Below are 14553 nucleotides of genomic sequence, written 5' to 3' on the forward strand. Positions count from 1 at the left end.
CTTAGGCTGTGGGTGACATGTTTGTGACTTCAATGCCAAACAGAAAACATAATGACATTCATCACTTACTCAGCCGCTAGACATTTTACAATTAATAACTTTGATAGTCCACTTTTCTTCATTATACACTTTCATGACGGGTCGATGCAGAGCATGATTAAGCAGAAAGCTCCAGATCCCACTTGAGATTCTGCTCCCCTCGCCGACTCATCCTCCATCTGGTTGGATTTGGTTGAATGTGAGTTATTGCCTCGGGGAGATTGATGGGAACCAAACACCTTCACTGGCACTCAGAGACATGCTCGCCTGGGTGCTACACACTGATTGGCTTTGCGTCCATGTGTGTGTGTTTGTATGCACACGTGCGACACTCTACCTCATATTGATTCTGCCGCGGTCCCTTCTCCGTATCGTCCTTTCTCTTGACGTTATCTCTTGGCCTTCCTCTGTGTAAATAAGAAAGGACAACACACTCTCACAGCTGCTCTCATAGTTTCACCCATGATTGAGGGACTGCTCTCCCTTTCTGTCGTCACAGTTTGCATGTTGAACACTGAATAACCTTCTCTCCTTCCCCCCCTTTTCTTATCTCACACACAGGTGAACGCCGGTTGGATTGGTTTCTGGTCGACTGTTGGAGGATGCGTGGTCGGAGTGGCAATGGCCAGGTGAGCAGCTGCACACCTACATCAGTTGATTCCTTTGTAGGGTGTCACATGGCAGGCTCATTGAATAGGTTTCTGAAGGGGAACGATAGTTAGGTTAACTTGTCCAAGCAAGACAAGACTGCTATTACATGCATATCTAGAAAGGGCTGCAAAATAATATGATATTTATCAAACTGACTTCATTTTATACCCGCATACCAGAGGTGTATTGTATTAGACAACGTAGATCTTCAGTTTAAATAGAAAAAATGCACTTAATTCAGGTTATTTTAGGACTAATTAAGGTACAAAGCTTTGCACATAAGCATGAATGTAGCGCTTATGAGACGTGAAAGCAGTTCTCTGGTTATTAAATGTGAAATAAAAAAAGGTTTTCCTTAAAATAAATGAATGATCTTCAACCTCCTGATCTTAATATTGATCAAAATCATGTCAGCTATAACCATGCATCCCTTATCTAGAGGAACACCTATCCTCTCTACAGTATAACAGGTTGTTTACCATCTTATTCCCAATATTGGGGGAATATGTAAGATAAAAGCTTCTTCTGGCGTGACACAACTAGCCTTTTTTATTTACAAAAGCATGGAAATAAACCACCCACGCTCAGTTTGATAGCCTTGGCTGTTCCTCTGCTTCAACACCAAGAAGATTAAGAGCTAGTGAATCGTCCTCACATCTCTGAACACACGTCCTGCACATGTTGTACTTCATTTTCCCGCCTGGAAATAGGACAGCTGTATGGTTTATATTATTCCTATCTACAATGTCCCTCTGGAGAACACGGACCTCCTTTAGGGCAAATGGGGCATTCAGGTGCTCCTTGGATGGTGTGTTTATGAGCTTTGAGTCACATTATGGAAACAACATGGAAGCTACAAAGGAGATTTGAAGTATCTGCTTTTGTCTCTGCCTGATTTGACAAGTCAGTGAAAGCCAAAAAATGGCAAAGCTTTGAGTTATTGTTTTCTGACTTGAAGGGTCGTTACAGATCATGCCCACACCTATTAATGGAGCACAAACGGCCGATAGTTCAATGCTAATGAAGCTAAACCTTATTTGTTACCCAGATCAGCTTAAAATATGACAAGTTCTTTATTGACCCATGCACCTTTCCAAAAATCTGACCCTAATCCTTCTGACAAAGCAAGATGAAAGCATAACCTCGTCTGTGATATTAAACCGAATATAAATAATAGCTGCTGGAGGCGTCGAGGTCTCTCTCCTGCCCCCCTAATCTCATCCCCTCTCCTCTAATATATGATGGGATGCTGCTCTGTTAGAGTGACGGGAATAGATGCTAATGCAACGGCCACTCCAGCTCCTCTGATGGATCGTGAGCCTCGGCACTATAAGACAAAGTGTGGACTCTGCAAAAGCAAAAGGATTCATTCCCCCGCTCTGACGGATATATGTTTATCGCAGGCCGAGGCCCAATCAGCACTTCCAGGCAGGCCCAGTGTTTTCTAAAAGCTGTAATCAGGGAAATGAGCCCATAACTCCCACAGTTAATCAATGAAGCTGTTTGCAGCACGAGATGAAAGTGTATGTAAACAGAGCCGCTGAATTATTGGTGTTGATTACATAAACCCTGAGTCACGGGAGGAATTGATCGGGCGCTCTTCTGCTGCAACAGTTGGTAGTTAAAGAGAAAAATCCAGCGTTGCTCTACATGCTGGTCCAAGGTCTTGAATCTCCTGCCACGGAGTATTGATTAGCATTAGATGACTGAGAGGAATATTATTCACTTTCATGTTGTAGAAAATCCTCTCTAAGGGTTCGTTTTGTACGTGGAAAGTAAACCCTGACACCTCGGATTTAGATTTTCTTTTTAATGCCAGGACACAGAAACATAGAAAAACACAACTATTAGATATAAAAACACAACCACATCTTCCTGCAATTTAGACACCAGCATTCAATAATGTCTGCAAGCCTTATTCTTAACATTTTTAGAGCACCTTCACGGTTCAATAATGATCTTCAATTCAGTTTGTGTTTAGACCTTTAATGTACAGATGCATCTCTAAGCGTTTATGTAACACACTCATATCGATATTTTGCTTTGTGTATATCTGCTAGTAAAGCTTTTATGTAAGTATTTGCAATGATGCTGAATAAATAGACAATGTTTATTTATATATTTGATGTTTTACTGATCTGACAACATACTTAATAACATCTTAATGCATTTTTGATACCAAAGTATGTCCTTTTTAACCGTCAAAAAGTGTTTCATCTTTATATATCTTTCCTGACCTACAGTAAAATGTGAGCCTGACTTTAAAAACTCTAAGCTAGTTCAGGTTTCAGAGTTGTAAAGGCTCTCTGAGTAGTTATATAGCATTCTGTTACTTTGATAATCATCATTTCCACTTCTATCGTCTACTATCTCAGAATCCTAAAGGTTTTTGTTGCCGTGTAACCACGCACCTTTTGTGGTGTACACCCAATGATGCTATGCTAAGCTACGACTTGATTGAAGTGCTGCTCCTCTCGTTAATTATCATCAGACCGGTTGATGACTTTCTGCCCTTCTTGTCCTTGATTGGAAACGTCCGTAGAGACGAGACAGAGGTCCTTTGATTACAGAAATACCTCAGAATGTTGGAAATAAATCTAACCGTTTATTAATTGATTCTTTCTCTTATTACTCCCTTTAAATTAAGTTCTGCTTATCTGCGTTTTTCCTTATTCTTCTTCTTCTTCTTCGCTTTGCTGCAATATGGCTCCATTAGATTGTGGTAATGAACTGAGCAGAGAGCACTTTTTCCTCCCTTGTCTCGCCCAATAGTAGCATTTTAAGACATTAATGTCAAGATGTGACTTATTATTTGCCACTATCTCCCCCAGCGAAGCACCGCTCCAATGCTGAGCACAACTTGCCACAGGGGGCAGGAAACGTCCCCTCTTTTAAAGGCTTTTTGTGCTGCAGGTTTTGCAGTTTCACTTTTTAAGTGGCCTCTTGGAAAGCGTAATGTCTTGGGGGATTAGCACTTGCCCTTTGCCAAAAAAACAACATTTCATAGCTTGCCGGTGGATAGCTGAATGGCAGAGAGCTGATTGCAGCGGGTTCCATTAGTGGTGGGTGCTCCGAGGCGTGGCACCCGTCACGGAAACATTTGACAAACTACCCTGGAGCTCTTTAATTGTGTGGCTCAGGCTGAAGCTGATTGGACGATGCTGTACGCTTTCTTTTTACACGATTTGAGGAAGTGGGAAAGAATAACTAACAAGCATCATCATTAGCTTCCCATTACACGCCCTGGGAAAAGAGAGGGTGAGAGGAAACCAGGTGACTCTCTTGGTGTCAGAAAGGCCAGACAATCCTCAAGGTTAATGAGAGGAGATGGAACACATGGGTATCAGCCTGATTTGTTTCCCCCTGCTACTGGTCATCCTATCATTCACCTGTGAGGTTATTTACTGCACACCCCTTCACTAAAAACACACCCGGCCCGGCGGATAACATCCCACTGAAGATGATATTCATCTTTCTCCCCCCGCAGGCACTAGGATTGAATCAGACTCCACATGATGTTAAATGATGCTATCTTTATGGCCGATAAATCCTGTAAGAGCAGAGTAAAAGATAGACTTTTAATTCTGCCGTTACCTCATCAGATGACATGCCCCTCGTCACTCATTCAGGAGTGTGACACGGCTCTGCAGTGCAGTAGAGTTGTGCAAACCTCTGGGTGTTCTGCAACAAATCCTGTGGAAACAACAAAACAACAACACATTGTTTTGATGAACAGACTTCGCTTCTCTGTCCTTAGTTTCTATTAAAAGACGTTAATATTTGTAAGGTCTTAAAGGCACTGTCTTTTTTAACGCCTACCTTCTGAAAAAGGATTAAATAATGCATTTTCCTGTGAGTTTTTTAAGGTATTACTTGTTACTGTGACAGTGAGAAATAGATAGAATATTGCAGTCTTTACCTTTAAAAACATGTTTTATTTTGACTCATTTCTGAGATAATGATAGTTTATTTAAATTGCTATTTCTCTACTAAAAGCCGGTGGTTTTCAAAGCCGTCATGCAGCTGTGTTATCTAGAACAAAGCTCTGTATCAAAGGGACTCAGAGTTAGTTTAGGAAATAAGCTACTTGTGTTTTCTCCTGCTCAGAGGCTCAGATTGGGGTTGATAGTCGTGTTTCTCTGCAGCGTGATGAGGGGTTTGGCTGGGTCCAGGGTTTCCTCCCTCTCTGGCATCAATGGTGGTGCATGAAGGGTTGAGCCAGTCAGTGGCAGATGGGTGATGCAGATTTTAGGGGTGTAACTGTGGGCAGAGAGACCTGACTCTCTGTGTTCAAACATTTAGCCATCTGACTGCACTGCCTCTTCCAGTGCAACATGCTGGGCGGTAATTCAATACGACCACTTATCTTCTTTCTATGGATATCAGGATACACAATTACAAGGTCAGGAAGAGTTGTGGATATTTAGCTTTTTTATTGTGTGCCTCTACTGGGACATGTCTCCATGCTTTAATGTTCAGAAAGCTCTTTATGTTTCTCATACTGCCTGTGCTGCAGCTCCTTTTTTCACCCTCTGTCTGAAACCAGAGCCTAGTCTGCTCTGATTGGTTGGCTGCCAGTTAGGTGGGTTCAGTGCCTAGCTCAAAGGATCCTCGAAAGTGCCCATGAGGTGAACTGGCACCTCCTGGGTCGCCTCGAAGGGCCAGGTCCGTACAGACTGAGCCACTGCCGCCCCTTTAGTTGTTTTAACTGCCCACCTTTGAAGTAGGCCAGCTCTGTTGTGATTGGTCAACCGCTCAGAGATGTCCCGCCCCTTAGCCTATCACCTACAATGTGTTGGAACGCTAGCCTATAGATTTGTTACATAGTAATGTCACCTGAAGGAGTCCAATGGAGGCTTTTCAGTCAGAGGAGGGAGTGTGTGGGAGTTTTAGATTTTAGCCTTTGCAGACCATTTACATGCACTAAAACCTGTATAACACTCTACAGCAGGGATTCCCAAAGGGGTGCGCGAGCTGCCACCAGGGGCTGCGCGAGATGAAACGTGTAACGTTGGTCTGGTGTAAAAATATTACACAGTGTTGTTTCTTAAGTGGGATTTTTCCATAGGCTACAATAACAAACAGGAACAACAAACACTTCCTTTGTAATCCCTTTTATTTTAAATCAAAAACTATCATTTATTAGTTTTTGATAGAAACGTAGAAGAAGACAGCCGCTGTCTACAGGGAAGGGAAGCCACAACAAGCATAATGGGGCCTCTTTAAGTCACTCAGCAGTAAACAAAAACAAGGTGATTATGAAAGGTTTTGGCAGTGTTGACTCGCTCTAGAATCAGCGCATTCTTTAAAACAAAGTGATGCCAATAACAGAAAACAGTATGACAGAAAACGACAGCCCATTGAACCCCGGAAGAAATGAAAGTTTTGCAAATGCAAACGTAGAATGTCTGAGTGGAGATGTTCTCATTATCCGTCCACAGGATGATTGCCATCCTCCCCTGGCGCTCAGCATGCTGACAAACCTCTCACAACCTAGCTGAACTAATAAGCCATTTCCTCCTTTTCTTATTCTTGCATTAAGTTCATTGTGGAGTTCAGCCTTCTTTTCTCAAGCATCTTGTCTGTGAGCAACACAACAAAAGTAATTAGTGTCTGTCTTTGCTTTCGGGCTGGAGTAGCTTCATCTAATCTTTCACGAGCGTACACATGCATACCCAGAGGAGCCGAGAGGAGTTAATGAACATTGACGGGTTTAGGAAAAACGGCTACAAAGAGAAACCACAAAGCTCCAGAGAGTTGGGGTTTGGGAATGGCCCAGTGGCTTGTCTTCTACGATATATAACAATAGGCCTCTTAGCTGCTGAAACAAATTGAATCAACTCGCAGAGAAGTGTCCATGCTCGTGTGATGACAAGGAACAAGTGGGAGAGAGGAAATGATCTGACAAAACAATGCATGTCTCCAGTAAGAGATTATGACACGGAGGAAGCAGACGTTAAGGAATAAGGAGCTGCTCTTTGTTTTTACGAAGGACGCCTGTTGTTTCTGAAGCAGCTGTCTCGTCTCACTTTGTACCGGTGTAGTTTAAGGACTGGTATCTTGGATATGTTGGGCTCTTTCTTTGTAATAATAACAATGCTTTATTTGTATAGCACTTTTCATACAACAGCTCAAAGTGCTTTAACAGGTCTCCAAAACCAATAAATACGAATATAAAAACCTATAAAATAAATAAATAAATAAAATACATTAAATTAAATTAAATTAAAATGGAATAATAATAATAATAATTCAAACTAAAATAAATAATAATAATTCAAACTAAAATAAATAATAATAATAATAATAATAATAATTCAAACTAAAATAATAATAATAATTCAAACTAAAATAAATAATAATAATAATAATTCAAACTAAAATAAATAAATAATAATAATAATAATTCAAACTAAAATAAATAATAAGAATAATAAATGTGAAAAGATTAAAACACCAATTTAAAAGGAAATGTTGCTAATAAAGTTGTAAAATAAATAATCAAAGTAAAAACCTTTTAAAATGAATCAAAACAATATAAAAATGAGTAAATAATAAAGTTTAAAAGTAGGGGGTGTCGCTAATAAAAAGCTCATCTAAAAAGACGTGTCTAACAGCTGTCTGTTTACTAATTGATTTTCCTGCTTCCTCCCACCCGTTCTCAGGTTTGCAGACTCCATTCGGGGGATGCTGAAGCTGATCCTGGTGCTGATGCTGGCGGGAGCCTCTCTGTCCTCCACCTGGTTCACTCTCACCTGTCTGAGCTCATTCACTCACCTGCCCTCCACTGCAGGTAGGTCCGCAGCAGCTTCACTGTCAAGGTGACTTCACATGCAGTCAGAGCAGCCGGCAGACCCTGAAACAACCCAGAGAGTGAATCCATCTCAGTAGTCGGTTCAGGGGTCATTCAGGTCATTCATTCTATGCAGAAAAATGCTGCATACACCTTTAAAAAGGCCCCACTATTTGATCATGATTCTAATCAATCAATTTACACTTTTTGTCTCCCAATTCTTTTTGCGTTTGATTTCCTTTTAAGATGTACTTTTGTTAATCCCCGTGGGGAAATTCGAGAATTCTGCATTTGACCCATCTTAGTGTTAGGGGCAGTGGGCTGCCATATGTACGGTGCCCGGGGAGCAGTGTAGGGAACGGTGCCTTGCTCAGGGACACCACGGTGGCACTTGGTCTTTCGGGGACTTGAACTGGTGACCTTCCAGTTCCCAGGCCAAGCCCCTAGCCCCTAACCACTTTGCCACCACTGCCCTTTTTCAAAATTCTGATGTTCTTTCTCCAAATTTCGACTTTTTCGAATTTACAAATATTTCTTCAAAATGTTCGTATTTTTTTCTAATTTCTGGATTTTTTTCTAAATGTCGGCTTTTCAGTTTTTTCCGATTCTTTAAAAAAAAACATCACTTTTTCTAAACATTTTCGACTTTTTTTTAATTTTACTTGGATTTTTTTTAAAAATGTCGACTTTAAAAAAAATCTGATTATTTTTTCAAATGTCTGTAGTAACTTTTTGATTGAATGCTATAGAACAGAGCCAAGACGATAAAAAGATGTATGTGGGTGTTTTTGGTAACACTCAAGCAATCCATTAGTAGAGTAGCAGTGCTTAACACAGCAGCGGACTGTTTCCAAAGCCAGAACAATAAGCCGACCAGCACCAGTCGTTCATATCCACTGGTTCCAGCCATCATCATCATCCATCATCGTTGTGCAGGCGCTGGCTCTGCTCTCTTTCTGTCTCACACCCGACTCGTGTTCATCCACCTGCCGTATCATACAGGAGGGGGGTGTGATGCTGTCTGTGGCCCGGTCTGCCAAAACACCTCATAATCTGGGTATGGGACGGTCCGTAGCACACACACACAGATCAGTGGGATCTGTGTTTTCTGTTCTAAAGTAGTGCTTTATAAAATCCTTGATATCCTTCAAATGAACTTAACATGACTTATTCAAAGTCATGCTGCCCTTTTTATACAGGAAGTCATTTAAATGTAATCTAACCCCAGTTTCAGATGCAGGTTCAAAAACACACATGCAAAAGGAACGTTAACAGGGGTTTGATTTGCTTAATTTCAGACCGTAGGGACACACAAATACATACAATAAATTGCACACAACAAGATGCATATATCAGATAATGACAACAGGATTATTGCTGGTTTAAAAAGGCGGATGGATTAAGGGATAATCTATATATATTACTTGTATAAAACTCCCCCGTTAGTTGGACTATTCCATGTGACCCCTAGCCAGAATTACAAGTGGTCTCAAGCAATTTCGCAACGTGCACTTGCTGTTCAGTGGAAGCAAGGAGACTGATGGCGATCGGACACTATTGTGTTATAACCGCATAACTGTGTTATAGTGTTGGCGGAGTCTGTGTGTTGTGGACATGCGTGTGCCTGCATGAAAAATAGAACACACACACACATTCACACACATTTACACACAAACCCACACGAAAGAATAACACGCTAACCCCTACTAAACCTACATCAATGTTCAGTTCATCGACCTGCGATAAAGTCTGTTAAAGTTGGAACTGCCTGTGGACAGCCGTTCTTCCTCACAAGTCGTTCGACCCCTTCTTACAGAGGATAGGAAATCAAGCTGCAGCACAACCAAAACTTTGCACGCACCGTGTCCTCCACATTACTGATATCTTTGCCTTTATAGAAGCATCTGAAACTCAGCAAATAAAGGTTGAGGGTCCAAAACTAAATAACAGTAGTCCTTTCTTTCAAGCTAAACATCCTGAAGGTCATTAAGGAGAAACAAGTAATCTTACAGCACCGTGTGATCATTTTTCTGTAGCTCGTTCCTAATTTTGTAACACGGCTAAACAAGTTAAATCTTTTGCCTCAAAAAGAAAGAACTAAAAATGTCCACATTGATCCCTGCAAATCCCTTAGAAAGAGCAACACTTGGTTCACCTTTTTTGCACGTAGCATCTGCATTTGAAGATATTTTACTGTTGTTTGTACAGTCAAACAGGCAGGTACTACAAGCGTAGGATAAAAACCAGCATATAAGGACATATCAAATATAGGCTTGACCTTCCTTAAAAAAATTGCATTCGACTTAACATCTCGCTCCAAATAAAAATCTTCTCCTTGAGCCAGCAAGACCCGTCCCTTGTTCCTGTGCTGCTGTGATCCCCACATGTTCTCTTCTGAAGACGTCTCTCCGCCCTCTAGGAGTCAGATAACCTTATTGAGTGTGGCGCGGTGGTTAGAGCGCCCTGAGTGTTTGATATCAGCGCTTCATTAGAGGGGAATAAAGACGGGCAGCATGTCTTTATTCGCAGCAGCCTGAGCGGCTGGTTGGCTCCCCAGCATCACGCAGCCGGGCGGCCAGGGCCCCCGGAGGCGGCGTGATTAGAGGGACGTGCAGGCTAATGGGGAGCCCGTTTGGACCAATCTGCTGCGATAAGAGATGGAGGGAGCCGTGATGCTCCAGAGGTGATGGCTTAATCTGTCTCAACATCCACTCGCACTCCAGGCCCCGGCCACAGGACTTGCAGCTGGGATCAGATCCAGACACAGCGAGCCTGTGGTTCCCACGGGTCCCTGTGGGTGGGTGGGGGTCAATAAGAGGAGGAAATATCAAAGCCTTGAGGTTTTTCCACAAAAACACGGGTCAGATTTCTCAAATTCATATATTTTGTCGAGGATAAAACATTTTTTCGATAAAGAGAAGCTGTTATCTTCTGTTGGTTCTCGTTATTTTATATTTTCCAGTGTTCAAACTGTTCTTCACCTTGGTCTGTGTTTCAAACTATGCCACCTTGGGTCTGTGAATTTAAGGAAAGTGGTCCTGCAAAGTCCTTGAATTCGATTTTTAAGAAAGGTATGGAAACACTGAAGGTTTTCTAAATACCCTGAAGACACACACACACACACACACGCACACACACACACACACACACACACACACACACACACACACACACACACACACACACACACACACACACACACACACACACACACACACACACACTAGAGTCTCTTACAATGCAGTGAGTCATAAGAAGTGCTTGGTTTTAAACTTTGATGCTTTCTTGTTACCAGTTTGAAGCGTAACATAGGAATGTGATACAGACAGAGGTGTAATAAGTATCTTGTACTCATAACAAGTAGTAATACCCTAGTGTAAAACTGCTCTGCTACAAGTAAAAGTCCTGCAATGTATTTTTACTGCTGGGAAATGTCATCATTTAAGTATTTATTGTGCAGAATAGCTCTTTGTATAATGAATATTTATCCTACTCCTGGATTATATTTGCTGATGCATTGTCTGTTCATCATTTTAATTTGGCAGCTGCTAAAGGTGGACTTCCTGGTTTCTTAACCCATAATAAAACATAGATGTTATATGTTTTGTTGTTATTATGAACCTGCAGTGTTGTAAAGACTGAAAAGTAGAATATTTTCTAATGTAGTAGAAGTATAAATGAGCACAGTCAATATACTTAATTACTTTCTACAACATACATTAAGTAGGTTAGAAACAGACTGAAGAGCATGGTGAAAGGTGAGGTTGGAGTTCTTCGCCAGCTGGCCTCTTTCCATCCGTACACCTACGATATTTTGTTTTTTGTGTCTGGTAAATTGCCACCTTAAGGGATTCTAAATGAAATGTTGTCTCAGGTTGAGGGCTCTTCATAAATCTACGCTGCTGAGAACAAATGGTTCAGTGGGAAGCCGTCAACGGAGGCATAAATCACCGCTGCTGTTGCATAAACCTGATCGGTGTGCCATCCCTTTTAAAAAGAGTTGCTCCGATGGGACTTGATTCCCATATCACAGCTCCTAATTAAACTGTGACTTATTGTTGTTGAACTATGCTATTTTTTATCCTTCCACAGCCATCCTGTACACGTCCTGCATCCTGGTGGGCATTTTCATCAACAGCAGCGTGCCAATATTCTTCGAGCTCTTCATCGAGACTGTGTACCCGGTCCCTGAAGGCATCACCTGTGGAGTGGTCACTTTCCTGGGGAACCTGGTCACCGGCCTGCTGCTCTTCTTCCTCAGCTTTTACTGTACAGGTGAGAAAGCAGGACTGCATGTGGATAAAATCACTGATGCTGTAGTGTTTGATTTCTTTTCTTTTAGTATATTGTATTTACTTTTATATCATTTTTAGGAATAATTTGAACTCAACTGAATTTATAGAATAATACATTTCATTTTTATAGCACTTTTAAAGTCATATAACCCAAAAATACATATCATTATTTTGTTTTATGGCCTTTTTTTACCATTTTATCTTACCTCAGTGGTGCCAAACTGGGCTCCCCCTCCTCCCTAATCCCACAGGCTCTATTATTTCCCAAAAATCCATCTCCAGTCCCTGCAGATTCTGCCGATAAGAGGCGGACGGCGGGAAAATTTAGGTTGCAGTGCAATTGACACAATCAGGACAAAGAGAGAGAAAACTCCCCGCTATAATTTAGCCTCAGATTTATCTTCCAGTTGGCAGCAAAATGTAACATAATCATTCAGTCGTCCTCTCCCTCCTCTGGCATCCACAGGAGAAAGCTAAATCAAAAGTACACTGAGCTCAATCATCCATGTCAGCGTGCGTGTGTGTGTGTATGTGTATGTGTGTGTGTGTGTGTGTGTATGTGTGTGTATGTGTGTGTGTGTGTGTGTACTCAGGCCCTACTTTGCTCCGCTGTGATCTTTGCCCGCCTGTCTTCACTTTCATTAACCTTTGCCGTGAGTGAGGCTGCATCACGGCGCCAATCAGACACACTCCGTCTGTTTGCTTCAGTAAATAAGAGATATACTTCCTCAGCCTCTCGTAAATATTCATGTGCGTCCTTCTGACAGCTGCTTTATCTCGATCCTGTATCTTAGTTATTCGCGTCAGTGCAGGTGGATTTAATATCGCCTAACATAAACAGCCGTGGGGATCAAAGGCCCTCTGGGGCCCGCTAATAGATGTGACAGCCAGCGACACAAAACCAGCAAATGAAATGCCTCAAACATTTAAATCCTTGAAAATGCAACCATATTAAGATGGCAATTTACTATTCAATTCATCCTCTGTCTTAAAACGAAGGCCCAGTCTGCTCTGATTGGTTAGCTGGCTGGCTGTGTTGTGATTGGTCAACTGCTAACAGATGTCCTGCCCCTTAGTTTATACGTGTTGGAGTGCAAGTGGTACATACCTAAGTGCAATACTGTTTCCATAACTTAATTTATATGCACTTTATAGCTTTCTATGCCATTGTTCTATAACTATTATTCCCCCTGTCTGTGGTTTACGTTCGTCTGCCCTTCTGGCGTGTTCTCGTTTACTGTGCACGTGTGACAGAGTTGCACTCCAAATCTGGTTGTATATCACTATGTAATTATAAGGTTTTCTATTCTATACTGATGTCAGTCCAGGGATTTTAGCCTTTGCAGACCATTGACATGCTCAAAGAAAGGCCTTTAGTGCAGATGCAGGTATGACTGAATAAGTTTGTCAGAGTGAAGCTGGAGGGCTGTTGAGTGGATTACTGCAACTGAGTTATAGAACAGTAAGGGAGGTTAGGGCACCAATACTCTGAGCAGTGAGTCCCAGCTGTCCCAGCGTCTGATCTATGTCAGCCCACCCACTCTCTTTACGTATAGTACCCCACACTTCCTGTCTTTCTCCTCCCCATCACCGTCACATAAAGGCGTAAGGACAGTAGCGGTGGGAAAACTCAAACTGTCCAAAAAATGTGATCCAGATGACAAGCTATGTATTTTTAAATCCTCTGAGCCGATAAGTGTGTCAGAGTGGTGATAAATCATAGATTAGACCGAAATATATGCCAGGTGTGGATAGACGGAGCTTAAAGTACACACACACACACACACACACACACACACAAATCCACGATGTATCCTCCACTGACAAAACTCCCTCGGACTGCTTGGCATCAACGTGTGTGTGTTTGCATCTGAATGTGTGTGTTTGCACTCTGTGTCCCTGTGTGGGTGCACAGTTAGTTTTTTGAGCGTCAACACAAGTGTGTGTGTTTGTGTGGGCGAACCAGAGTGTGTGTGATGTGCTGAGATGGATCCTGACAGTTCCCTGCGACAGCCGAGGAGAAGATCAAGCTGAGACGACGGAGGCTTTTGCTGCTCTTTCCTTCACCCCCCCCCCCACCTCCTGAAGTCGTCTCAGAGAGCATGAGGCATCGAAGCTTTCCTGTCACAGGGTTCACACCGCTGCAGGCGCTGTGATGCGTGCGTGCAGAACACAACCTCAGTGCGGGAGTGCCAGAAACTACCTGCCTGCAGATACAGAGTAGAGTCTCTGCTGGTTCAACCACAGTTTGTTAGAGCAGAAGACTCATATAGACATCATAATGTGAGGTTCAGTAACATTGGCATCATAATAGCAAGATATACAGTATTAAAGGGTTTGTCTGTTGTTTATTTTTACTTTATTTTTGTCCAAAGATCCCCAGAAAACCAGTCAGGGGTTCAGTGCCTTGCTCAAAGGCACTTCAGCAGTGCCACTGAGGTGAACTGGCACCTCCTGGGTCACCTCGAACAAGGCCAGGTCCCTACAGACTGAGCCACTGCCGCCCCTTTAGTTGTTTTAACTTGCCCACCTTTGAAGTAGGCCGGCTCTGTTGTGATTGGTCAACCTGCTCAGAGATGTCCCGCCCCTTAACTCGTCATGTGTTGGAGCGATAGCCAATGGAAGCGCGAGGTTACATAGGGATGTTGCTTTGTTCCCGGAAGTTAAATCGAGGCGTTTCAGGCCTACCTCAAGCATCATAGGGCCTCTTTAAATTATATCCAGAATTAAGAGACCTTACAACCCGCTGTAAAGCAGTGACCCCCCCCCCCCCCC

At 42.3% G+C, this 14553-nt stretch overlaps 1 protein-coding gene across 1 annotated transcript in view; it reads left to right on the forward strand.

Annotated features, from left to right (window-relative positions):
* slc49a4 (solute carrier family 49 member 4) overlaps positions 1 to 14553 on the forward strand; it is a 48373-nt gene that overhangs the window by 25537 nt on the left and 8283 nt on the right. Inside the window, exons 6-8 of the mRNA XM_063887336.1 lie at positions 601 to 668; positions 7356 to 7483; positions 11576 to 11758. Coding sequence (XP_063743406.1) covers positions 601 to 668; positions 7356 to 7483; positions 11576 to 11758 — 379 coding nt within the window. The remainder of the gene's footprint in view (positions 1 to 600; positions 669 to 7355; positions 7484 to 11575; positions 11759 to 14553) is intronic.

Source organism: Eleginops maclovinus, chromosome 7 (assembly GCF_036324505.1).
Source record: "Eleginops maclovinus isolate JMC-PN-2008 ecotype Puerto Natales chromosome 7, JC_Emac_rtc_rv5, whole genome shotgun sequence".
NCBI lineage: Eukaryota > Metazoa > Chordata > Actinopteri > Perciformes > Eleginopidae > Eleginops > Eleginops maclovinus.